The sequence below is a fragment of the Sinocyclocheilus anshuiensis genome, unplaced genomic scaffold (assembly GCF_001515605.1).
Source record: "Sinocyclocheilus anshuiensis isolate Anshui unplaced genomic scaffold, SAMN03320099.WGS_v1.1 scaffold880, whole genome shotgun sequence".
NCBI lineage: Eukaryota > Metazoa > Chordata > Actinopteri > Cypriniformes > Cyprinidae > Sinocyclocheilus > Sinocyclocheilus anshuiensis.
The window spans coordinates 492055-519080 of NW_015548254.1; the positions used below are offsets into that span (position 1 = coordinate 492055).

Consider the following 27026-nt stretch of genomic DNA (forward strand, 5'->3'; position numbering starts at 1 on the left):
CGAACGGTCTCTCCTGTTGCGTTGCACGCTTATGGGGAACGCATCCAATAGGCCATGCTATAAGCAAGTGCAGAAGGAAGCCGCTCTGCGAGCCCAGCCCTGGAGTGCCTGTAATGAGGGCTCCTAAAAGCATGAGCCAATTATGAAACCCAAGCCACCAGGCTGGGGTCCACATAACAAGACCTTCTCCACTTACAGAGGGGATTAGGTTCATTAGGTGGACAAAATCCGTGCCTGGAGGGCAGGGACGTCCAAGGTATAAAACCTGGTGAAGGTAGATGGCGAAGACCAGCCAGCGGCTGCACAGATATCACCAATAGAAATCCTGCTGGACCAAGCCCAGGAGGAGGCCATTCCTCTGGTGGAGTGGGCCCTCACTCCGATAGGACACTCTAAGGCCACTGAGGCATAAGCCAAGGCTATAGCATCTACTATCCAGTGAGATAGTCTCTGCTTTGTGACTGGCGGCCCTTCAGAGCGGCTTCCGAAGCACAGAAAGAGCTGCTCTGAATGCTGGAAGTGGCTAGAGCGTTCTACAGGCACTCTAAGAGCCCGAACCAGAGTAAATTCGGACACTGCTCATCCTCTGAGTTAGGAAGAGCCAGAAGGGTGAAGACTTGTGCTCTGAACAGAGTTGAGAGCACTTTAGGCACATAGCTGTGTCTTGGTTTGAGGACGACACTACAGTCGTTAGGCCCAAACTCAAGGCATGAAGCACTGATTGACAGTGCTTGTAAATCACACACTCGCTTGACCGACGCTAAAGCTAGAAGAAGTGCAGTCTTAAGCAACAGGGGCCACAAATCAGCTGACTGGAGTGGCTCAATGGGAGGACCTCGCAGGGCCCTGAGGACTATAGAAAAGTTCCAAGTCGGCACAGTATGAGGATGAGGCGGATTCAATCTCCGAGCCCCCCTCAGGAGTTTAACGTCAAAGTCGTTTTTGACGACTGACTGGCCTGCCACGAGATTGTGATTCGCCGCGATGACTACAAGGATGACACGTCACAAGAGGACAGGTCCTCGTTCCGTGCTGCACACCAGTCAGAAAAGACTGCCAAATCATGCCTCTCGCTTGAGAGAGGAGTTCCTCCCTCAATGGAATCAGCTAAGGGACTGCTGATAACAGCTGGATCATCTCGGGGAACCACTTCTGATTCCTCCAGAGTGGGGCCACACTCGCGACGTGACACGTGAAACAACGCCACTGGAAATTTGCTCTAGGAAATACTCTGTAGTAATCAACTCTTCTACGGTGTGGAGCAAGTTTCAGTCCAGCGGGGAGTTCATCTTTGTGCTGAAGGAGAACATTTCTGACTAAATGGCGCTCAGAGTCGACTTATGGCAGTCGACCCCACCCCTTTTGGCGGGCTTTCTGTATTTTTTTTTTCAGTAATAAATAAGCATGCAAATTACAGTGAAGTGCAACAGTTACCATACGGTGTTCGGCAGTGGTCAAAAAGGATTTACACATTGAATTTTAAATCTATTTCTTCTTGTAAACGGGATGTGGATTCGGACGGCAATTAAATTACTACATGACCTTGGTGTTTGTCAAAAAATAGTAAGTAATTCCGCCGGGGATTTTCATGTAAAAACACAGACATTCTGGATTTGTACGGCAATAAAATCACAGACTAACCCGTGTAAATGTTGAAAATAGCTTACATCCTCATGAGAAACAATTACCATTCGAATCGGACTATAAAAACATTGGTTTGTAGCGCTTTATTATTCTTTTAGTTAATGAGCGGCTAATGAATCAGAAGTCTCTCATATTCACATGAATAACTTTACGTGTTGCAAAATTTTCCACAGATGGGGAATCTGTGAGTTTAATTGACTAAAGACGCTAACAAGAAATTACTACTGTACTTCAATGCATAGGCTACCGTGTAAATACCACGGTATATGAATATACAATATTTCAATATCACATTAATTAATTATTTTTACTGTAGAAGCAATGTACTATGCCATTTTGGTGGAAACTGTGGTAACTATTTGTAAACATCAAATCATCAAAATTATAGACTTTGCATATATGAAAAATGTGATATAGTCATCTTTATTATAGCAAATTATTTTATTTTCACCAGATGAGCACCATAATCAAATTGCATTTTGTAAGCAAGTTCAAGTTTAGATAGGCTAATACCCATCTTTGGTTGATTTTACTCTGATTTTACTCTTGGGTATTCCAGGTCTGCTGCATCCGCTTCGGTTTAATTGCATGAAATGAATGGACTTCTAGTGCAATCTGGTGCAAGGTAAGTGGATTTTCAACTGAGGGCCAAGCAGAGCCACTGCAAAACACAAAACAACACATCTGTAAATGAAAACACTATTGAGAAGATGTAAAAATCTTAATTCACATTCACACATGTGCATCACCTGCAGGATATCCAGATCGATTTTCCCGCTGTTCTTCTTATCAAATGTTTTAAATATTTCTGTGTAGAGCACAGATAAAAATGTTACAGTAAACCATGCATAAACAATTTTTTTTTCTAGAAATTTTTATTTCCAGTTATTTAAAAAATTAAACTGGATAATCTTCAGTAAAACTTACTGAAGAGCATTTCCAGGCGAATCAGGCAGCCAACGAAGCAATCAAAGTCAATGGCGTACTGCTGATTGGCGTAACGTGAGATTATCACCTGAAGTACGTCATTGTTCAGCTGGAATCCTGTGGAGAAAAGCAAATACATCCATTAATGCACTCTTTATTAGGACCACTTTTAGAAGAAATTAATGACTATATTGTCTTCAATGTTTAGATATTTAACCATAGACTCATTACCTGCTTCTTTCACGGCATCTCTCATCTCATGGGAACTCATAGTGCCGGAGTTGTCTGTATCATGCTTCTTAAACACCTCCTGGTGAGGTATGACAGAACATTCACATTAAGTAATTAACATCACTAAATACATTGACGAATTTATCTGAACTTTGGTGCCCACAAAGATGTTTCTCTGTGGTAGGGATGCACAGTAGATCTGTACCATATCGGTTATCGGCTGATATTACAGATTTTTCATCTTTAATTTACACCAAAATATATATTATACCAAATATTTCTGGATCTTTATCCACAGTATGTGAAACTCCACAAGGCCGAGTTTGCCGCTGCCGTCTCTCTGGACTGAAGGTCAAGGGTTATAACAGGGTTATGATGATTAATTTGGTTGCTGTGTTTGTACAATGAAAGGACTCTGTTGAGAATATTAATTCACAATTAAAACATTGAGATAATACATGATAAATCCAAACTGGGGTTGCCGAACCCCCAGAGATTTTTGAGAAAACTGCAAGGGGGTTGTGAAAAGCTAATAATTAATTAAATCATAGAAATGTTAAATTAAAACAAATATTTTAAAATAAAAACAAAATAACAGTCAGTATTTTATATTATATATTTTTATAATGTTTTTAAAATATTTTAATAATTTTTTACAGAAAAATAATAGTTATCCAACATCAGGGAACTGGGAACATGTGAATGTGTTGTTGAATTATTGAAACATTAATTGAAACTCTCAGGGTGACTTCAAGTAAGTAAGTTTGTGAATCTCTGCATTAATCCATATAGATTCCATTCATATGATCCAGTGAGGTAAGGATACATCTAGCAGACTGATAATGTGGCGACAGGTTTCCATACTAAATCCATCTGTCTTCACATCAGTTCCTGTGTGAAAAAAAAAAAAAAACATTGTGAGAACGATAAACACAGAATGTTAAACAATTTTAGGGCACTTTTTAAAATCAAATTCAGATATATCTATACATTGATATAAATGTGAATAAAACTAAGACTGTTTGTTTTCCTACGTTTTGAGGTAACACTGTCCAGGATCTGCTGTAGTTCAAACACAGACACCTCTGTGTCCTGCAGAGTGAAAAAAAGATCATGCGTACTGGGGAAAAATACAATGCTAATGACTCAAAACTGAAAAAGACCAGCCATGTGACTTACATTTCCAGCAATCTGATTGAAAAGCTGTTTGAAAAGTGGGTCCACATCACTCTCTGATATGTATTGCTGGGAAAGAAAAAAAGTATTAAATTAAAGTAACTTTTGATTTTATATCTGAATTTATATAAACATTTTTCTCATAATACATAATATGTTTGTAAATGCTAAATTTACCTTTTTCACATCTGCACTGATCTCCGTATCCATCGGACTGCATGAACAAGAGTCAGAAACATCCATCATGCATTTGGGTGCAAATACAAGAATGTTTAGGTTACAGTTATGATTTATCAGATGTTTAGTGCAGTGGTTCCCAACCACATTCCTGGAGCCCCCCAACACTGCATATTTTGCATCTCTCCTTTGTCTGACACACCCATTTCAGGTCTTGGAGTCTCTGCTAATGAGCTGATGATCTGAATCAGGTGTGTTTGATTAAGGAGACATGGAAAACATGCAGTGTTGGGGGGCTCCAGGAATGTGGTTGGGATGTATATCCAATCTAGGGCCTGTTTACACCTGGTCATTTCATGCGTTTTCGCTGAACGGTTATCCATCTGATTTATTAAAACGTTTCCATTTATGTGGATATATATATATATACAGTGGGTACGGAAAGTATTCAGACCCCCTTCAATTTTTCACTCTTTGTTATAGAAGCGCTCGCTCACCTCTCGCAGGTTGGTGAAGGTGTTGTTCCCTGCAATGGACTGCTGACGCAGCAGTATGTCAGGACCGAGATGAACGTTATTGCGTCCCCTGAACTGCAACACAAACACAGATGGATGAAATGGCATCTGAAAACTTGCAAAGGTTGTTTCATATAAATGTATCGTATGACGCATGAAGATGGAACAAAAAATATAAGATGGGAGGAAAATTATATTTTAATGCTTTTGCGTTTGCACACTAAATTTTAAACTAAAGTTATCCTGAAAAACTTTGTGTTCTATTGCAAAAGTATTGCTTTCCCCTTAGAAATTTTGTGTTCTCTCACAAAACATCTTCCATTCTTAGGGGAACACAAAAGCATTGAAATTGTTTTTGTCCCTTTAGGGTCTCCGTAGTATCATAAAAATGAAAGAAAGACTGGTTACATTTGTGATGTCCAGTTACTCTTATGTACAAAACTTATAGAGCTCATACACACCTCATCTGGAACCTGAAAAACACCAAAGAATATTGTATTATTCAATGTTCAAATTCATACAATTCACCACAAATATATTCTATTAATTAGTGGTAATATTGATGGTTATGTCAAAGGAAAAGTGTGTCAAATAAAGTGCAACAGTTGCATTCCGGAAGTAAAATCACATTATTATTAACATTTCAAGACAGACCTACCATGAGCTTAGAGGCTATTAATCAATATTTCAAAATCATTTAAGGAAAGAAAAATATTTAGCTAAACTGTAGATGAAGAATTACACTTCTCCTAAAAGAGAATTGCTTCAAATTAAAGTTTGAAATGTTGCAATTCATCTTGGTGCAGGTTGGTTTAGCTAATGACTCTTTATTGATTTGAATTTTTTTAATCCTATCTCTAGTACTAATAGCATTACTGATTGTACATAACCAGTTACCTCATAGATAGAGAAGCCAATGGTGTTCAGGTCTCGTCCAAACCGCTTGTCTTTACGACTCTCTTTCTGCATCAGACCCACTAGGATCGTGCAGCCGTCCTCTCCATCAAGAGGATCATCATCTTCTTCCTCCAGCTTGATCACAAACTGAGGGTTTGAGCAGAATGTTGCTGGAGAGGACGAACCAAGCAGTCAGATGGTGGATCAAACAACAGCTTTTAGTTTCAAGCACATTGTGGTTGGTTTGATTTACCTGGGTTGTTCCTGCAGCCCCCTGCGGTGGATCCCACCTTCCAGTTGCCTTCAAACTGGTTGTAGTTCCAGCGGCTCACATCTTCGCTTGAAATAGTGTCTGGAGTCAGATTACAGATCTCCAACTTTGAGAAGTGCTGTATGAAGTCTGAATACGCCATCCTGACAGGACGAGGAAGATTTGTCAGTATTTGTCAACATATTTGTTACGTTGTTGTTGAGGGTTACAAGCTCAAGTTCTCTTACCAGAACTCTCCATCTTCAGCTGAATAATCCAGTTTAGCTTTCTCCTCTGGTTGGACGCTGCTCCACTCTTTGGAACTGAAAAAGACATTGGAAATATTTGACAGGACTTTCAGGACTGATGTTGAAGGAGTAAGATCTGTTTAGGGAAACTCACTTGTCACTCCAAGGGCCTGTCCACTCCACCTGACCCCATGGGTTCCTGATACGCACCAGCTGAACCAGACGGCCGTGGGAATGAACCTGTAGGTACAATAAGGTGACAGTCATTAGAGCTCCTTCGAGTTTTCCTTTCAAATACATATTATATTGTCAGTGCCAGTTTCTGACCTCCTCTGTGCCCGTGACGGAGTAGGCATGACCCTTCACCAGCTTCAGACTCGTCACCTCCTCCGTCTCATATGAACTGGCAATCTGCTCAATGATTATTATAATAACATGTGATATTATATACATCATGTGAATCATTATTTCATACACTGAAGACTGGAGTAATGGCCCAATCTTTTAAACAGTAGCGTATGTGTGTGTATATATATATATATATATATATATATTGGACAATATATTGGTTATCAGGTTCTAAAAATAGAATTAATTAGAATTATCAGCCAACATGTTCATATCAGTGCATCCCTACTTATTATGTATTACAGCAATGATAATTATTGTCATGCTTTAAACTCCTGGTATGTATTGTGAGCCACAAGTGAGCTAACATTTACTATTTCCACACACAAAATCCTCCTTTAAATATGGGTGAGTCCAACCTATTTGCATATGTGCCAAATATTCTTTGCAAGTCGCCTGCAAAACACCCACTGAGCACAGGCAAATTGTTCGGTTTCACAAGGAAATTATTATCCTGGATCTTGGAAAATAAAAGCATAGGTGTCTAAAGCATGTTTGTTAACTAGACCACAGATCCACTAAAATATTGATCTGAAGACTCATGCAGTATTTTAGATTTTCTTGCTTTAGAGAAATTAAAAGCTCAAAATGATGCGAATTGAAAGCCATCAGAAGTGGAATGGGACTCACATCAATGGAGCTGCCAAGTAATGATCCCAGCGTCAGTGCTTTCTGCATGAGCTTAAACAGGTACGGAGGAGCTTTGTTCAGCTCATAGTTCTCAGAGATGCCTCCTGTGAAATCCTCAAAACCCTCAGTGGTCGAACCTCCCGACAGAGCTTCATATGAGCCGTTTAACCTTCAAAATACGGGAGAAATCAGCGCCACTGGTTGGCATGTCATGGATATGTTGTATAAACATTGTATGTTTTGTAGGCTGTGGTTATGGTACAGTCTTTACCAACGGTTTCAGATGACTCAGTCTCTTATTGTTCAGCATTATAGTTCAGGTAAGTAGTAGCAGGTAATTTATGATGAATAAACACACACACTTACTTTGCATAGGCCTTTTCCATCAGAGCACTCCAGAACTCAGAGCCCTCGGCTGAATGAACAAACAGCAGCTTCCCATCTCTGGTAGGCAGCCGGTCATCAATGACAACATCCACCCATTGACCGTACTGCCAGAACTGAAGAGACGAGAACAACACCAATCAGTCTGACAGAAACCCTTTAATTTATCTTTGGATTTATAATAGGGTTATGTGTTGTAATTAATACGCAAATGAGATCCAAAAGTCTGAGACCACTAGTGAAAATAATTCATTTTGCATTTTTTCTAATGTTATATGATTTTTTTTAAACTTTTCATCCAGGTTTAAATTAGATTTTCAATCCCAGATCTTTAGTGTGGTCTAAGACGTTTTGATCCCACTGTATGTTTATACCTGAAAGTGAAAGATGCCAGCATAGTCCTCTATAAAACTCTGTCCAGGTGGAACTACACGTTCCAGAATCTCTTTTTCCAGAGTCAAAGATGCAATAGCCGCCAGCAACCAACAGTCACCTGCAAATGCATCAAATGTCATTAGATACTTATGCATTGAGCTCATTGTTTTATGCAAACTGACTTCCAGTTCACTTATTAGAGACATAGCCCTCCAGGATCAACCTGGGCTTCAGTGTTTCGCTCAAAGTGTATCCTGGGCGTATGTGTCTTGCTCAATGGTGATGGTGGATGGATCTAACATTGTGGGTTTTGAACCTATAACCTTCAAGCGTAGGCTTTTAACCACTCCCATGCCTCACAATGTTTTTCCACACCACAAGAAATGCACTTGCATTGTGAGGTAACTTCAATTAGATTAGTGGTTGCTAAATCTAGCATCACTATTATTGTTGCTCATACTTTGTTCTTAACTAACCACTAAAACTTGAGCATGTATTGTGCCCCATGAGCATGAACACTCTTAAATAAAGATTTCAAAAGGGGGTTTTCACAGTGATGCCATAGGAGAACCATTTTTGGTTCTTCTAACCTGCAGTGAACAGTTCTAAAAGAACCATTTCTTCTTATTGTGAAGAACATTTCAATATTCTAAGGAACCTTATTCCACTATAAAGAACCTTTTGTGGAATGAAAAGATTCCATGGACGTTAAAGGTTCTTTATAGAGACATCAATGCCAATAAGACCTTTATTTGTAAGAGTAAATTATACCTCTTTCTTTATATGCCTTTTACTTAACGCTTTTTACCATTAGTGCTGCACAATATGAGTCTGTGTGTGTTTGGGGTGGAGGACAGTTTACTAAAGTCAACATAAAGCAGACATACTGGCAGACAGAGGTAACTAAACACCTAATTTAAAGTAATGAATAATAAAATAACCTGAAATTCCATATTCATCACGTTTTTCAGGCAGTTGTGGCCTAATGGATTGAGAGTTGGATTTGTAACCTGAAGTTCGATTCTCAGTACTGGCAGGAAACGTAGGTGGGGGGAGTGAATATTCAGCGCTCTCTTCCACTCTCATTACCCACGACTGAGGTGCTCTTGAGCAAGGCACTGAACTCAAGTCGCTTCCTGGGTGCCGCCGCAAAAATGGCTGCCCACTGCTCCAGGTGTGTGTTCACGGTGTGTGCGTGTTCACTTCTCACTGCTGTGTGTGTGTGTGTGTGTGTGTGTGTGAACTTGGGTTAAATGCAGAGCACAAATTCCAAGTATGGGTTACCATACTTGGCCACACATCATGTAAATTTTTAGTGATAATGACTTCACCTATATGTGTTAGTGTAATTCATAAATAATTTGCAAATTATGCAACAGGACACACCCAAACACCGTTCTGATCAAAAGGAGCTTTTCTCACCTAAAGCTCCCTGGCAGATGTCTGTCCGCTTAGCACCGTCCACAATGAACTCAGGGTTTGAATAGAGTTCCTTTAAAAAAGGACAATGTGAGTATGATTAGAGGTGATAGGGTTACGTTATGTAAAGGTACACCAAAATAACAATAGCGTTTATTTGCTCTTAGCAGCACATGTAAAAAGGTTCAGTTGAACTAATGTGCTGTGGCTTGTGTATTCATAAAAGAACAAAAAAATACAGATATAAAGCATCTTATTTATATAACAATGCAAACTGATGAGCAGAGAGTCTGCATGTTGTAAGTATCAACACACACACATAAAGTCATCTTCACACCTAAAGAGAAACCTGAGCTGCTGTCGGTTACCATAGTGAGCATATCGTGCACACGCATGAAAACATACGCGCACACACACACACACACACACACACACGCACATAACAATACATGTTTTGTATCTCAGATAAACCACTGTAAAATTGTTGCTTTGTTGCATGTTTCTTTTCTTTCAGTATGTATATTTCTTCAGACAAGTTCATTGCACTTTTTTACTTTAAGGACACTTTGGGTTTATTAATATTTAAGGCAGCAACTAAACATACATTTTCTATTTTACCATTTCTAAAATTAAATTAGTAGTTTTATTAATCACTAACACTCCTTCCATTGTTCCTTGTGAATGCAAATGTCAAATATCACCTTAAAGACTGATTTCAAATAGATCTGAATAAATACACTACAAAAATCAGGAATAAATAGATTCTATAAAAACACAAGCATGATAAAAAACAATAGGAAAAATACAGTTTTTTAATATTTATATTTATATTGATATTTAATATCGCTATTATTACTTTATATTGAATCAACCTCACTACTTAATTTACGTTTGTACATTTAAGCAATTGGTTAAAAGTAATTTTAAGGTTCGTCTCAGGTAGAAATAAATTCGATAAAACATACAAGCATCACAAAAGCACAGTTTAATATTTACCTAAACTCCACCTGTGTAGAAGAAAGAAAACACACACACACACACACACTGCAGTACCTTAGGTCTCTTCCACTGCACTCCTCTGGTCTTGGAGGAGTACCGTCCGAGTTCATTGTATCCCAGAGAGTCAGATTCAGCAGGGAAGGTCGGGTCACAGAACAGGGTTCCTTTCGCCAGACACTCCTGCTTCAGGCTCTGGTAGTCCTGCTTGTTGAAAGGAATCGCCTTCTCATTTGTTCCCACTCCTTCTCCTCTGTCCTGCCTCCCAGAAAGAACTTTTGCAATATTAGACATGCTGCCCTGTAGTCGTGCTCAAGTTTCTCTGAAGCGTGTGTAGTGTGTGTGTTTGTGTGAGACTGATGCTGGTTTTAAAGTGAGAGCTGCTGTACAGTAGAGCAGTGAGGGGTGGAGTCACACCCACCTGTCAGCGCACAGGGGCAGGTGTTGCTTTTACATTGGTTTAACATCAAATAACTCTGTGATGCAAAATGAATACACAATACTCTTTGTACACAAAAGCATATTGTAGGCCTATTTATATATATATAAATAGCCTGTATAGAGCCTGTATATCACAATTACACAACAGCAATAGCAAAACATGATGAAAGTATGTTTTGAGCTACACTGCATGGCCAGACATTCTCAAACACCACACCCATGTGTGCTGGTTTAACAAACAAATTCAAAACCACAGACATTAACATGGCACAGTCCTTCCTAACAGCTTCTGCTTACAGTTCATCCTAAAGGTGGGATTCAGGTCTGGGCTTCATGCAGGTCTGTCAAGTCTGTCGAGGAGCAGGAAACGGCTCTCCTTAAACAATTGTCACAGTCTTTAAAATGACACTGTATACCGTAGCATTAAGGTTTGCCCTCAATTTGGGATTAAGGAACCTAGCAAAGTCATTCATTAGAAAGTGGTGTGCATATACATGGGCATGTAGTGTAGGCTTTATTCAAACTCAAAACCACCGTTTTTAACAAATTTCACATGCTTAAATTGCATCATCAAATGTAATAATAATCATAATTGCGATTTGGAATTTCTGTTATGTTTTGTACATTGTAACAATTTTTTTCTTTCTATTGTGTTTTTGTTTGTTTGTACAGTGTTAACTTTTTTCATAGCGGAAACATTAACTTCCCTTAGTTCCCACAGAAATAAAGAAAGCGGATAGGCTAATTTCCATTTCCTTATTGGGACGTCGGCTGCGAAAAAAAAAAAAAAAAAGGAAATACAAATTTTATTTCCATGGTCTATCGAGTAGTTCCGTAGAAACAAACAAACAAACAAAAAAAAGTTGCGTTGCTCAAGTGATGAAACAAATGCTTAAATGACATGTAGTTTTATTAATATTAATCAAAACGCATGAAAGGTGCTGCTACATCCAACCGATTAGAAATCCACGGTTTTGTTGAACCACCCTATATATCCAGCAGATAGCGTTGTAGTACAGTTAATCCCGTATTGAGCTTCATTTTTACCGTTAAGAGAAAATGTCATTGTCAGAATGAACGTGTCTGCACGAATGGTCATTGCGCACAATTAGCTGATTTACTTTACCTTTATGAATTTTTAATGTCATTGATGTCGCTGTTTTGCCGCAGCGCCATATCGCCAACCATTCGTAAGTTCTGTGTGATAAAAGTAGGCTTATGTAATAAATAATATTCTTTGAAACCTAAATAGTGGTTTAAATGCCTGTTTATTGTGTAGTATAATGCTAAATACGGCACCAGTGTGTTCTGTCAACATTAGCCTACTAGTTCTAAAGTGACATTGTCGAATTAACGGCAGCTTGAACTCAGCTGTTAAACTGCAAACGGAGGAAGTATTTCTGCACAAAAGAGGGTTTTTAAAGACACTCAGTTGTTGTTTCTTATGTATTTACACACACGTGCCTTCGAACTGTTGTATAAATGCAATATCACACTCGTAGCCATGCGATATGGCTGTATATCGGCACAGAGCCGTGCTGATATCGCACTGCTACTCACATATATATATATATATAGACATGCTGCCCTGTAGTCGTGCTCAAGTTTCTCTGAAGCTTGTGTAGTGTGTGTGTTTGTGTGAGACTGATGCTGCTTTTAAAGTGAGAGCTGCTGTACAGTAAAGCAGTATATATACATATGTATACATATGCAGTAGGCTATATATACATATACAGCAGTATATAGACATATATATATATATATATATATATATATATATATATATAAGAACATTTCAATATTCTAAGGAACCTTATTCCACTATAAAGAACCTTTTGTGGAATGAAAAGATTCCATGGACGTTAAAGGTTCTTTATAGAGACATCAATGCCAATAAGACCTTTATTTGTAAGAGTAAATTATACCTCTTTCTTTATATGCCTTTTACTTAACGCTTTTTACCATTAGTGCTGCACAATATGAGTCTGTGTGTGTTTGGGGTGGAGGACAGTTTACTAAAGTCAACATAAAGCAGACATACTGGCAGACAGAGGTAACTAAACACCTAATTTAAAGTAATGAATAATAAAATAACCTGAAATTCCATATTCATCACGTTTTTCAGGCAGTTGTGGCCTAATGGATTGAGAGTTGGATTTGTAACCTGAAGTTCGATTCTCAGTACTGGCAGGAAACGTAGGTGGGGGGAGTGAATATTCAGCGCTCTCTTCCACTCTCATTACCCACGACTGAGGTGCTCTTGAGCAAGGCACTGAACTCAAGTCGCTTCCTGGGTGCCGCCGCAAAAATGGCTGCCCACTGCTCCAGGTGTGTGTTCACGGTGTGTGCGTGTTCACTTCTCACTGCTGTGTGTGTGTGTGTGTGTGTGTGTGTGAACTTGGGTTAAATGCAGAGCACAAATTCCAAGTATGGGTTACCATACTTGGCCACACATCATGTAAATTTTTAGTGATAATGACTTCACCTATATGTGTTAGTGTAATTCATAAATAATTTGCAAATTATGCAACAGGACACACCCAAACACCGTTCTGATCAAAAGGAGCTTTTCTCACCTAAAGCTCCCTGGCAGATGTCTGTCCGCTTAGCACCGTCCACAATGAACTCAGGGTTTGAATAGAGTTCCTTTAAAAAAGGACAATGTGAGTATGATTAGAGGTGATAGGGTTACGTTATGTAAAGGTACACCAAAATAACAATAGCGTTTATTTGCTCTTAGCAGCACATGTAAAAAGGTTCAGTTGAACTAATGTGCTGTGGCTTGTGTATTCATAAAAGAACAAAAAAATACAGATATAAAGCATCTTATTTATATAACAATGCAAACTGATGAGCAGAGAGTCTGCATGTTGTAAGTATCAACACACACACATAAAGTCATCTTCACACCTAAAGAGAAACCTGAGCTGCTGTCGGTTACCATAGTGAGCATATCGTGCACACGCATGAAAACATACGCGCACACACACACACACACACACACACACGCACATAACAATACATGTTTTGTATCTCAGATAAACCACTGTAAAATTGTTGCTTTGTTGCATGTTTCTTTTCTTTCAGTATGTATATTTCTTCAGACAAGTTCATTGCACTTTTTTACTTTAAGGACACTTTGGGTTTATTAATATTTAAGGCAGCAACTAAACATACATTTTCTATTTTACCATTTCTAAAATTAAATTAGTAGTTTTATTAATCACTAACACTCCTTCCATTGTTCCTTGTGAATGCAAATGTCAAATATCACCTTAAAGACTGATTTCAAATAGATCTGAATAAATACACTACAAAAATCAGGAATAAATAGATTCTATAAAAACACAAGCATGATAAAAAACAATAGGAAAAATACAGTTTTTTAATATTTATATTTATATTGATATTTAATATCGCTATTATTACTTTATATTGAATCAACCTCACTACTTAATTTACGTTTGTACATTTAAGCAATTGGTTAAAAGTAATTTTAAGGTTCGTCTCAGGTAGAAATAAATTCGATAAAACATACAAGCATCACAAAAGCACAGTTTAATATTTACCTAAACTCCACCTGTGTAGAAGAAAGAAAACACACACACACACACACACTGCAGTACCTTAGGTCTCTTCCACTGCACTCCTCTGGTCTTGGAGGAGTACCGTCCGAGTTCATTGTATCCCAGAGAGTCAGATTCAGCAGGGAAGGTCGGGTCACAGAACAGGGTTCCTTTCGCCAGACACTCCTGCTTCAGGCTCTGGTAGTCCTGCTTGTTGAAAGGAATCGCCTTCTCATTTGTTCCCACTCCTTCTCCTCTGTCCTGCCTCCCAGAAAGAACTTTTGCAATATTAGACATGCTGCCCTGTAGTCGTGCTCAAGTTTCTCTGAAGCGTGTGTAGTGTGTGTGTTTGTGTGAGACTGATGCTGGTTTTAAAGTGAGAGCTGCTGTACAGTAGAGCAGTGAGGGGTGGAGTCACACCCACCTGTCAGCGCACAGGGGCAGGTGTTGCTTTTACATTGGTTTAACATCAAATAACTCTGTGATGCAAAATGAATACACAATACTCTTTGTACACAAAAGCATATTGTAGGCCTATTTATATATATATAAATAGCCTGTATAGAGCCTGTATATCACAATTACACAACAGCAATAGCAAAACATGATGAAAGTATGTTTTGAGCTACACTGCATGGCCAGACATTCTCAAACACCACACCCATGTGTGCTGGTTTAACAAACAAATTCAAAACCACAGACATTAACATGGCACAGTCCTTCCTAACAGCTTCTGCTTACAGTTCATCCTAAAGGTGGGATTCAGGTCTGGGCTTCATGCAGGTCTGTCAAGTCTGTCGAGGAGCAGGAAACGGCTCTCCTTAAACAATTGTCACAGTCTTTAAAATGACACTGTATACCGTAGCATTAAGGTTTGCCCTCAATTTGGGATTAAGGAACCTAGCAAAGTCATTAATTAGAAAGTGGTGTGCATATACATGGGCATGTAGTGTAGGCTTTATTCAAACTCAAAACCACCGTTTTTAACAAATTTCACATGCTTAAATTGCATCATCAAATGTAATAATAATCATAATTGCGATTTGGAATTTCTGTTATGTTTTGTACATTGTAACAATTTTTTTCTTTCTATTGTGTTTTTGTTTGTTTGTACAGTGTTAACTTTTTTCATAGCGGAAACATTAACTTCCCTTAGTTCCCACAGAAATAAAGAAAGCGGATAGGCTAATTTCCATTTCCTTATTGGGACGTCGGCTGCGAAAAAAAAAAAAAAAAAGGAAATACAAATTTTATTTCCATGGTCTATCGAGTAGTTCCGTAGAAACAAACAAACAAACAAAAAAAAGTTGCGTTGCTCAAGTGATGAAACAAATGCTTAAATGACATGTAGTTTTATTAATATTAATCAAAACGCATGAAAGGTGCTGCTACATCCAACCGATTAGAAATCCACGGTTTTGTTGAACCACCCTATATATCCAGCAGATAGCGTTGTAGTACAGTTAATCCCGTATTGAGCTTCATTTTTACCGTTAAGAGAAAATGTCATTGTCAGAATGAACGTGTCTGCACGAATGGTCATTGCGCACAATTAGCTGATTTACTTTACCTTTATGAATTTTTAATGTCATTGATGTCGCTGTTTTGCCGCAGCGCCATATCGCCAACCATTCGTAAGTTCTGTGTGATAAAAGTAGGCTTATGTAATAAATAATATTCTTTGAAACCTAAATAGTGGTTTAAATGCCTGTTTATTGTGTAGTATAATGCTAAATACGGCACCAGTGTGTTCTGTCAACATTAGCCTACTAGTTCTAAAGTGACATTGTCGAATTAACGGCAGCTTGAACTCAGCTGTTAAACTGCAAACGGAGGAAGTATTTCTGCACAAAAGAGGGTTTTTAAAGACACTCAGTTGTTGTTTCTTATGTATTTACACACACGTGCCTTCGAACTGTTGTATAAATGCAATATCACACTCGTAGCCATGCGATATGGCTGTATATCGGCACAGAGCCGTGCTGATATCGCACTGCTACTCACATATATATATATATATAGACATGCTGCCCTGTAGTCGTGCTCAAGTTTCTCTGAAGCTTGTGTAGTGTGTGTGTTTGTGTGAGACTGATGCTGCTTTTAAAGTGAGAGCTGCTGTACAGTAAAGCAGTATATATACATATGTATACATATGCAGTAGGCTATATATACATATACAGCAGTATATAGACATATATATATATATATATATATATATATATATATATGTCTGTGTTTGTGTGTGTGTGTGTGTGTGTGTGTGTATATGTATGCATGTATGTAGGTTTTGTAATGATTTGTCATGGTCAGACCACTATACGTTCTGGGTAAAAGATTAAAAACATTCATCCACCTGCACGAAACAAATGTTGAGATTCTTTGTTAATCCTCCTGGTTTGACTAAAACTGAAGAACCTGTTCATTTCACACACTGAATCACAGATCTCTGTATTTAAGCCACCAATATAATTGGTAAGCAACAACAAATAGGCTGTAACTACAAAAATGGGGGTTTTAAAGTGGCATAAGTGCATTTATACCTGAATGTTATATTTTTGGTATGAACTGACTGAAAAAAGGAGTAAAACTGGATTCCACTGAATTGATTTGTTTCTTGGATGTATAATGATGGTGCTAATTTATGTGTTACTTTACTCACTATTTGGTAAACAAATTCGATAGCATAATGTGTATTACTTGTAACTCTGGTGAAGCCAATTATTAATTCTACAAAGCTTGAACAATGAATTAAGTTCATTGTGAACATGACAAGCAAACACACACAATGTAATTCCTTGAATAAGGGTTGGATGATTTTAACCCAGTGCTCATTCTCAACTCCAGTTATTATTAACTCAAACTAAAATGATCCACTCTTCAAATGTCTAAACAACGTGATGTCCATGATAATTGCCAAATGCAGATTGCTGTCACAAATCAGTTTTTTTGCTTTTTCATTATGGGGTATGGATTTTAACACCATAACATAACAAAATTTAAAAAAATAAATAAATAATAATAATAAAGGGGTAAGAATACTTAAATCTTTTGAACAAACTAAAAACAAAAAAGCACTTAAACATAGCATTTTAAAAGAACTGAATTGTTTATATATTATTTTTCCTGGCAGTTAATGTTAATAATGTGACTAATAGGCCTCTTGTTCCTGTTGAACAGAACAAAAAGCTTTAGGCTCTGTAAGACTAATTATGACACAGAACTAAAAGTTTTAAAAATTAACTTTCCAAATGCTACTGTGATGGCATTATGAAATCATATGCTAATGCTTATATGTTCATATCTACAATGCTACATAGAGATTACCAAATGCACAATGTGTTATACATTATCCTGTTACTCTTTTACTGAGAAACTGCTCCAGACGATTCAGAGCCTGAGTAGACTGTTCAAATTATTTAGGCTGCATCCGAAATCGCATACTTCCCTACTATAGTAGGTGAAAAACATTTTGTGACAAGAGCTGTTTTAGTAGTCAATTAAACTGTTTAAAGGCACTAATAAGAAGAAAGTACCATTGTACTACTATACTGTCATGCCTGTTTTTGGTTTTGTTTCATGCCCATGTTTTCCTTTTCCTTTTATGGTGCCATGTTTGCTTGTTTTATTTTGAAGTTATGTTTTCTGTTCATGTCATGTGGTTCCCTTGCTCCTCATTATGAACGTGTCATGTGCTTTCCCTGTTTATGTCTTATGTTCTCATTGGTTGTTTTGGTCATGTGGTTATCTGTTCTGTATTCTCATTGGTAGTCTTGATTGTTCACAGGTGTTTCTTGTTAGTCATAAGTCTCAGTGTATAAATAGCCTTTATGTTCCCATTGTCTTTGTCTATATATGTACTGTAGGTTGGTACAAAAATATGTAAATAAGAACTACTATGGATATTTAGAAATATATACTGATGGATCAAAAAATGCAGGAAATAGACACACTGGTGTGGGCATTGCTATCCCAGAATTCAAAGTAAACATTAGTAAAAGAATATCCAATAATGTAGCTATATACAGCAGAGCTAGATGTAATATCTCTGGGTTTACAATGGGTGCAGGAAGTCAAACCAGACAAAGCTGTATTTTATTCAGATTCAGCAGCGTTACAGAGTATTAATAAACAACTAAAGATGACATTCTAATAAACCCAGTTATACATTCCAATAGATCAAAATGGCTCTCAATCATTTGATGGACTTAGGTGAGATTAGAGCCTGGTTGGCAAGCAATTTTCTTCATCTTAATACTAATAAGACTCAGTGTGTTGTCTTCGGACCCTCTTCTGCTCCCAAGGAAATTATAAGTAGGTTGGCCTCTATGATATGGAGTGTTTCAGATCATGTTAAGAATCTGGGTGTTATAATGGATTCGGCTTTAGTTTTAGATAATCAGGTTACTATGTAATGATGCTGGAAAGCACTTTGGTCAACAGCAGTTGTTTTAAATGTGCTATAGAAATAAAATTTGTATTGTATTGTATTGTATGTTCAATTCTGTTGGATACCAGCACATACAGGAGTTCAAGGAAATTAAATAGCTGACAAATTAGTGAAAATGCATTAAATAATAACAACAAAATTGAGATTTCCCTGGGAAAAAATGAAGGGAAAACATTAATTAAAAGCAACATTGATAATGACTGGCAAAAGATTTGGGACTCAGATAAAGGAAGAGAATATTACAGTATTCAAAACATAATTCAAGTTAAAACATTTGATAGTAAAAACAGAAGACAAGAAATCAGTTATACAAGACTGCGGTTATGCTAGATCGTGCCTCCACACTAGAAATATCAGATTCAGACCTGGATGCCAGATCATGTCAGAAAATATCCGTTTTGTCTACAGAACAACTAGTCAGCAAAATTGCCGAATACCCAAAACCTGTTAAGAGAAAGTCTTGTCTGGTACCCAAAACTGCATTAACAGTCTTCTATCAGACAAGAAGTTGACTGAGCAAAGAAGAGCAGAAGCAGGAGACGAAGTAATGATGATAAGTTTATTGAATAATCTAAAAAGTTGCATATGTTTCAGTGCTCAGACTTCATCTGACAAAACAATCCAACAAGTAGTTTTATACCAAACTGCTTCACAACAACATCCCATAAACCTTGAATTTCCATAAACATTCCCTCTTATCTTTTATTCATGAAGACAAACAGCCCTTGAAACACAAAGTCATAAGACTAAACAATAATGGAAAAATAATATAACAAAAACAATAATATAATATAAATGACAAACCAATTAATGAATCTATTGAAATGATTATATGGTTAAATGGAATAATAAAGCGATTAAATGATAAATGATTATAAATGAAGAATAAATATAAAAGAAAGAAAGTAAAACACAACACAAATGTATGTTTGCTCCCTTGAAGCAAAACACACAGAGTTTGCATTTGAGGATCCTTACAGTTAGGACACACAAGAGTTAATAATACATTATTTCTAATGAATAAAGTGAATACTGATAAATGTGAGGTTTGTAAATGCAAAGAAAATGTAGAGCATGTTCTACTCATCTGTAGGAAATATAAGGAAGAAAGGAAAAAACTTAAAGAATGCATCATCAAATTAGGAAGGAAATAGGATATTAAAGATATTTTAGGAGTAAATAATTCTCAGATGGAAGTTGTTAAGGCATTCATTTTTTTTTTTTCTGGTCTTATTAGAAGAATATAAATTGAGATTAATGAAGCCATGAATTTACACACTCCAATATAGTGAGTGGCGGTTATGATTCAATATTAATTCATTATTTTTTACGGTAGAAACAATATACTATGCTATTACTATGGTAACTATTTGTAAAAGGGACATAAAATTATCAAAATTTGCAAATATGAAAAATGTGATTTAGTCGTCTTTATTATATTTTTTCAGCAGTTGAGCACCATAAACAAATTACATTTTGTGAGCAATTCCAAGTTGAGATAATACCCATCTTTGGTTGATTTTACTCCGATGTTACTCTTGGGTATTTCAGGTCTGCTGCATCCTCTTCAGTTCAATTGCAGGAAATGAACTGATTTCTGATGCAGTTATGGTGAGTGGATTTTCAACTGAGCGCCAAGCAGAGCCACTGCAAAACACAAAACAACACATCTGTAAATGATAGCACTACATTGAGAGGATACAACAATTTTAATCCACGTTCACACTTGTGCATCACCTGCAGGATATCCAGCTCGATTTTCCCGCTGTTCTTCTTATCCAGCGTTTTAAACATTTCTGTGTAGAGCACAGATGAAAACGTTACTGTAAACCATTGTCATAATTCCTGTTTATAGTTTATTCATGGTAATTAAAAAAATTAAACTGGATAATCTTCAGCAAAACTTACTGAAGAGCATTTCCAGGCGAATCAGGCAGCCAACGAAGCAATCAAAGTCAATGGCGTACTGCTGATTGGCGTAACGTGAGATTATCACCTGAAGTACGTCATTGTTCAGCTGGAATCCTGTGGAGAAAAGCAAATACATCCATTAATGCACTCTTTATTAGGACCACTTTTAGAAGAAATTAATGACTATATTGTCTTCAATGTTTAGACATTTACACATTTTAGACTCATTACCTGCTTCTTTCACGGCATCTCTCATCTCATGGGAACTCATAGTGCCGGAGTTGTCTGTATCATACTTCTTAAACACCTCCTGGTGAGGTATGACAGAACATTCACATTAAGTAATTAACATCACTAAATACAATGACGAATTTATCTGAACTTTAGTGCCCACAAAGATGTTTCTCTGTGGTAGGGATGCACAGTAGATCTGTACCATATCGGTTATCGGCTGATATTACAGATTTTTCATCTTTAATTTACACCAAAATATATATTATACCAAATATTTCTGGATCTTTATCCACAGTATGTGAAACTCCACAAGGCCGAGTTTGCCGCTGCCGTCTCTCTGGACTGAAGGTCAAGGGTTATAACAGGGTTATGATGATTAAATTGGTTGCTGTGTTTGTACAATGAACGGACTCTGTTGAGAATATTAATACACAATTTATTATATTATATTATATTATATTATAAAAATATATTTATATATTTTGTATATTTATACTGTATATATTTTTTTTATATAAGATACAAAAAAAAACAAATAGTAATCCAACATCAGAGAACTGTGAACATGCGAACTTATTGTTAAATTACTGAAATATTAACTCTCAGGGGGACTTCAAGTAAGTGTTTAAGGTCAAATGGGTCCAGCTGACAAAAAAGTTTGTGAATCTCTGCATTAATCCATATAGATTCCATTCATATGATCCAGTGAGGTAAGGATACATCTAGCAGACTGATAATGTGGCGACAGGTTTCCATACTAAATCCATCCGTCTTCACATCAGTTCCTGTGTGAAAAAAAAAAAACCTTGTGAGAATGATAAACACAGAATTTCAATTTCAAGGCACTTTCTTTTCTTTATGTATGTGTATATACAGTACATACATAACATATGTATGTATATTTGTGTGTGTGTGTGTGTGTGTGAGAGAGAGAGAGAGAGAGAGAGAGAGAGAGAGAGAATAAAACTAGAAAAGTTTGTTTTCCTACGTTTCGAGGTAGCACTGTCCAGGATCTGCTGTAGTTCAAACACAGACACCTCTGTGTCCTGCAGAGTGAAAAAAAGATCATGTGTGATAATGCTAATGATTCAAAACTTAAAATGACCAGCCATGTGACTTACATTTCCAGCAATCTGATTGAAAAGCTGTTTGAAAAGTGGGTCCACATCACTCTCGGATATGTATTGCTGGGAAAGAAAAAAAACTTTTTAAAAATTATTAAAAATGTTTACGTTTTTTTTTTTTTAATACGGTTATATATCTGAATTTATATAAACGTCTTTGTTTTAAATAATAATAATACACACTATGTTTGTAAATAATAAATTCACCTTTTTCACATCTGCACTGATCTCCGTATCCATCGGACTGCATGAACAAGAGTCAGAAACATCCATCATGCATTTGGGTGCAAAAACAGAATGTTTAGGGTACAGTTATGATTTATTGGTCTAACAATCAGATAGCAAACAGATGTTTTAATGTAACTATCCACTCTAGGTACAACAGAATCTGTGCAACAGCATCCCCATGTGGACTAAAACTGGAACTATATACTCTCAAGTTTTTTTATTTATTTATTTTAAGTTAAAAATATGAAAATACTCGGGACAAACCTGGCAGCAGCCTCTTTCTCTGCGAACACGCGCAGTATGAAGCTTCCCTTGCGATGCGGCTCGAAAGTGGAGGGGATGATGACGTATTCACCCGGAGGCAGTTTGAAGCGCTCGCTCACCTCTCGCAGGTTGGTGAAGGTGTTGTTCCCTGCAATGGACTGCTGACGCAGCAGTATGTCAGGACCGAGATGAACGTTATTGCGTCCCCTGAACTGCAACACAAACACAGATGGATGAAATGGCATCTGAAAACTTGCAAAGGTTGTTTAATAAATGTATCGTACGGAGCCCACAAGGGGACATGATGATGGAAAACATTTGCATTCCCCAGAGAAACTTTGCACCAAGGTTTTGCAGTAATTTTTCTTCAAACAATTTAAAAAAATGTGCACATCTGACGGGCAACAAAAACCTCAATGAGGGTTGCTCAACTATTGTAATAAAGAAAAAGAAAGAAAAGTTGGCACACCACAGCTCCAAAAATGTTTGTTTCATGTTCTCACCACTGGTGACGTTTTGAGCCTTATGGCTCCTCATCAGACAATGAACATACTGATGAGCCCTTAAAGGATTAGTTCACTTCCAGAATAAGAATTTCCTGATAATTTACTCACCCTCATGTCATCCAAGATATTCATGTCTTTCTGTCTTCAGTCACAAAGAAATGAAGGTTTTTCGAGGAAAACATTCCAGGATTTTTCTCCATGTAATGGACTTCAATGGTGGCCAACATTTTAATTTTTATTTTTAGAAAATGACCAATCGTTTCACTATATAAGACCCCTATTCCTCAGTTGGGATCATGTAGAGCCCGTTGAAGCTGCATTGAAACTGCAGTTTGGACCTTCAGCCCATTGGCCAGGAAATCACATGACACACACACACACACACACACACACACACACACACACAACAACTCAACACTCAGGCAACACAATACATAACTTAAAAGTGAAAACATAAAATACCAAGAACAAATCACAACAATCTAACAAACACCTGACTAGAAAAAATCAAATGTGAACATGCAAATACAATCAGTATCATTAATGCAGAAATGCATGAATATCAAACTCTTCATTAAGACCATTCATTAGGTGAGTATAAATCCAAAAGTATATACAGTATATATATATATATATATATATATATATATGTGTAAGTATTAATCCAATATAGGCTTCATGTTTTAAAAGCAAATTATTGATGTCACCCCCTCTACGAGGTACTTTCACAGCTTCAATGCCAATATATTGTAGTGTGGAAACCGAATGTTTAAATCTAACAAAATGTTGTGCTACTGGACTTCTAGGGTAATGCAGCCTAATGGCACATCGATGTTCAGCAATATGCATTTTGAGTTGTCTGCTAGTTTTACCCACATAACAGAGTCCACATGGGCAGCATGTACTCATAAAATGTGTTGGCTGCTAAGAAACAGATAAATCAGCCCTGACCAGCATATTACGTAAGTTTGGGGGTCTTCTAAAGCCTTAAAGACCAAACAATTGTTTTATCCAGTATTCTCCACTAAAGATATCGAAGCCATAATTCAGAAACGTTGGTACATTGTTGACATTGATCCTATTTTGCAAATGATTTTCGCTAAACCACCTCAGGAGGTAAGAGACCTCCAAACTTATGTAATATGCTGGTCAGAGTTGATTTATGTTTCTCAGCCAACACATTTTTTGAGTAATATTCCTTCAGGTAACTAAAAGTGTGGAGGTTGTCAACAATGTAATTTTCTTACAAAACACATATTTTAAGCATCCCTGTACAGGAAAATATTTTAAGATCAGAGGAACAATTTCTTGTAAGACCTCTAATGTTATTTATATGCTGCGCTGCCCATGTGGACTCTGTTATGTGGGAAAAACTAGCAGACAACTCAAAATGCGGAACATTGATGTGCCATTAGGCTGCATGACCCTAGAAGTCCAGCACAACATTTTGTTAGATTTAACATTCGGTTTCCACACTACAATATATTGGCATAGAATAGGTTGACATCAATAATTTCTCTTCCCAACTATTTTTTTTTTTAATTAATTCATTAATTAATTTTTTCTCCCTTTAGGGATTCCTTAGCATCGTTAAAACGAAAGAACAAATGGTTACATTGGTGATGTCTAACTACTCTTATGTACAAGCCATTCAGATGTCATACACACCTCATTTGGAACCTGAAAAACACAAAAAAAAAATTAGATTATTCAATGTTCACATATAATTTATAATCACCACAAAAAATTAACTACAACAAATGTTAATTAGTTGTAAAGTTGATAGGTATGTCAAAGGAAAAGTGTGTTTAAAAAACAGTTGCATTCTGGATGTAAAATCACATTAATTTTCTCCACAGAATTTGTATTATTATTATTATTATTATTAAAATTTCAAGACAGATTTACTATGAGCTCAGAGGCTATTAATCAATATTTCAACTTCATTTTAAGAAAAAATCTTTAGCCAAACTCCAGATGAAGAATTATACTAATCATGAATTCTCAAGAGAATTGCTTCAAATCAAAGTTTGAAATATTGTGATTCATCTTGAATATTCATTGTTGAATATTGTGAAAGAATGTTGCTTTAGTTCATGATGCTTTTTTGGCTTTTTTTTTTTTTTTTTTGAATCCTTGGAGAAATTGGAGAAAATTAATGTGAAAAACATCTCTGTATTATCTTTGTTTTCTCCGGACTCCATTTCCCATGATCCCTCACCCAGAAACCAATCACACATTCACACCTGTTGGCCATCAGTCACACTATAAAGGTTGCACTGATCCACACTCACATTGTTGATTATTGTATCACCAGTATTGTCTTCTTGTTCTCCGTGTTCCTTGCCTTGCCTTGCTTGTTTTTTTTACCTTGGACTGTTTACCCTGTTTTTGGTCATCTGCTGCCTGCCCTGACCATTGCCTGATTATTGTATCGCCAGTATTGTCTTCTTGTTCCCCATGTTCCTTGCCTTGCCTTGCCTTGCTTGTTTTTTTTTTACCTTGGACTGTTTACCCTGTTTTTGGTCATCTGCTGCCTGCCCTGACCATTGCCTGACTATTGTATCGCCAGTATTGTCTTCTTGTTCTCCGTGTTCCTTGCCTTGCTTGTTTTTTGACCTTGGACTGGTTACCCTGTTTTTGATTGTCTGCTGCCTGCCCTGACCATTGCCTGATTATTGGATTACTCTTTAGTCTGTCCTGGATTATACCTGTTTGCCTTGTTTTTGACCCTGCCTGTTTTGACCACTCTTTAAATAAAGCTGCATTTGACAACTCTCTTGTCACGCCTCCCACATTATAATTACTGATTGTACGTAACCATTTACCTTATAGATAGTGAAGCCAATGGTGTTCAGGTCTCGTCCAAACCGCTTGTCTTTACGACTCTCTTTCTGCATCAGACCCACTAGGATCGTGCAGCCGTCCTCTCCATCAAGAGGATCATCATCTTCTTCCTCCAGCTTGATCACAAACTGAGGGTTTGAGCAGAATGTTGCTGGAGAGGACGAACCAAGCAGTCAGATGGTGGATCAAACAACAGCTTTTAGTTTCAAGCACATTGTGGTTGGTTTGATTTACCTGGGTTGTTCCTGCAGCCCCCTGCGGTGGATCCCACCTTCCAGTTGCCTTCAAACTGGTTGTAGTTCCAGCGGCTCACATCTTCGCTTGAAATAGTGTCTGGAGTCAGATTACAGATCTCCAACTTTGAGAAGTGCTGTATGAAGTCTGAATACGCCATCCTGACAGGACGAGGAAGATTTGTCAGTATTTGTCAACATATTTGTTACGTTGTTGTTGAGGGTTACAAGCTCAAGTTCTCTTACCAGAACTCTCCATCTTCAGCTGAATGAACCAATTTAGCTTTCTCCTCTGGTTGGACGCTGTTCCACTCTTTGGAACTGAAAAAGACATTGGAAATATTTGACAGGACTCTCAGGACTGATGTTGAAGGAGCAAGATCTGTTTAAGGAAACTCACTTGTCACTCCAAGGGCCCGCCCACTCCACCTGACCCCATGGGTTCCTGATGCGCACCAGCTGAACCAGACGGCCGTGGGAATGAACCTGTAGGTACAATAAGGTGACAGTCATTAGAGCTCTTTGGAGTTTTTCCTATAAAATCCATATTTTTGTGTCAGTGCTGGTTTCTGACCTCCTCTGCACCTGTGATGGAGTAGGCATGACCCTTCACCAGCTTCAGACTCGTCACCGCCTCCGACTCACGTGAGCTGGTAATCTGCTCAATCATTATATTATATGATTAATATAATAATATATGATTTTTTTTTCATTTTAACTTTTGACATTTGGACTTTTTTAATGATAAAAAGCATTAGAAGATCAGGAATTAACCTGTATTTCCTACATGACAGCAAAATAATTGTTTATTATTTTATTTTTGTTATATTATTTTATGTATTTTCATTAGGGATGATGCATATCAGCTGTTGTATTGGCCATTAAATGTTACTTTTTAATGTTATCAGTATCAATCCAATGAATAAAACAGGCCGATACATATATATA

The 27026-nt window shown here is 37.2% G+C and overlaps 3 protein-coding genes across 3 annotated transcripts in view; all 3 read right to left on the reverse strand.

The window, feature by feature from the left end:
• Positions 1–2071: 2071 nt before the first annotated feature.
• LOC107655329 (calpain-2 catalytic subunit-like) lies at positions 2072–10598 on the reverse strand. The gene is made up of 21 exons (XM_016442791.1): positions 10335–10598; positions 9285–9354; positions 7862–7980; positions 7470–7603; positions 7104–7272; positions 6393–6476; positions 6220–6305; positions 6066–6140; positions 5821–5981; positions 5568–5737; positions 5132–5143; positions 4627–4745; positions 4156–4240; positions 3982–4047; positions 3837–3894; positions 3629–3693; positions 3074–3142; positions 2803–2881; positions 2572–2688; positions 2394–2452; positions 2072–2305 (listed from the first exon to the last, which is right to left on the reverse strand). Exons 1-21 carry the CDS (start codon positions 10569–10571, stop codon positions 2282–2284), a joined length of 2058 nt encoding a protein of 685 aa, XP_016298277.1. The 5' UTR covers positions 10572–10598; the 3' UTR covers positions 2072–2281.
• A 2676-nt stretch (positions 10599–13274) lies between these two features.
• Positions 13275–14608, reverse strand: LOC107655330 (calpain-2 catalytic subunit-like). The gene is made up of 2 exons (XM_016442792.1): positions 14345–14608; positions 13275–13364 (listed from the first exon to the last, which is right to left on the reverse strand). Exons 1-2 carry the CDS (start codon positions 14579–14581, stop codon positions 13275–13277), a joined length of 327 nt encoding a protein of 108 aa, XP_016298278.1. The 5' UTR covers positions 14582–14608.
• A 5636-nt stretch (positions 14609–20244) lies between these two features.
• The window catches only part of LOC107655376 (calpain-2 catalytic subunit-like), a 23186-nt gene continuing 16404 nt past the window's right edge, over positions 20245–27026 (reverse strand). The window contains exons 6-21 of the mRNA XM_016442841.1: positions 26653–26739; positions 26479–26564; positions 26325–26399; positions 26080–26240; positions 25827–25996; positions 24667–24678; positions 22493–22704; positions 22208–22244; positions 21998–22063; positions 21865–21922; positions 21597–21661; positions 21145–21213; positions 20874–20952; positions 20640–20756; positions 20469–20527; positions 20245–20378 (exon numbers count right to left, since the gene is read on the reverse strand). Coding sequence (XP_016298327.1) covers positions 20355–20378; positions 20469–20527; positions 20640–20756; positions 20874–20952; positions 21145–21213; positions 21597–21661; positions 21865–21922; positions 21998–22063; positions 22208–22244; positions 22493–22704; positions 24667–24678; positions 25827–25996; positions 26080–26240; positions 26325–26399; positions 26479–26564; positions 26653–26739 — 1377 coding nt within the window. The 3' untranslated portion in view covers positions 20245–20354. The remainder of the gene's footprint in view (positions 20379–20468; positions 20528–20639; positions 20757–20873; positions 20953–21144; positions 21214–21596; positions 21662–21864; positions 21923–21997; positions 22064–22207; positions 22245–22492; positions 22705–24666; positions 24679–25826; positions 25997–26079; positions 26241–26324; positions 26400–26478; positions 26565–26652; positions 26740–27026) is intronic.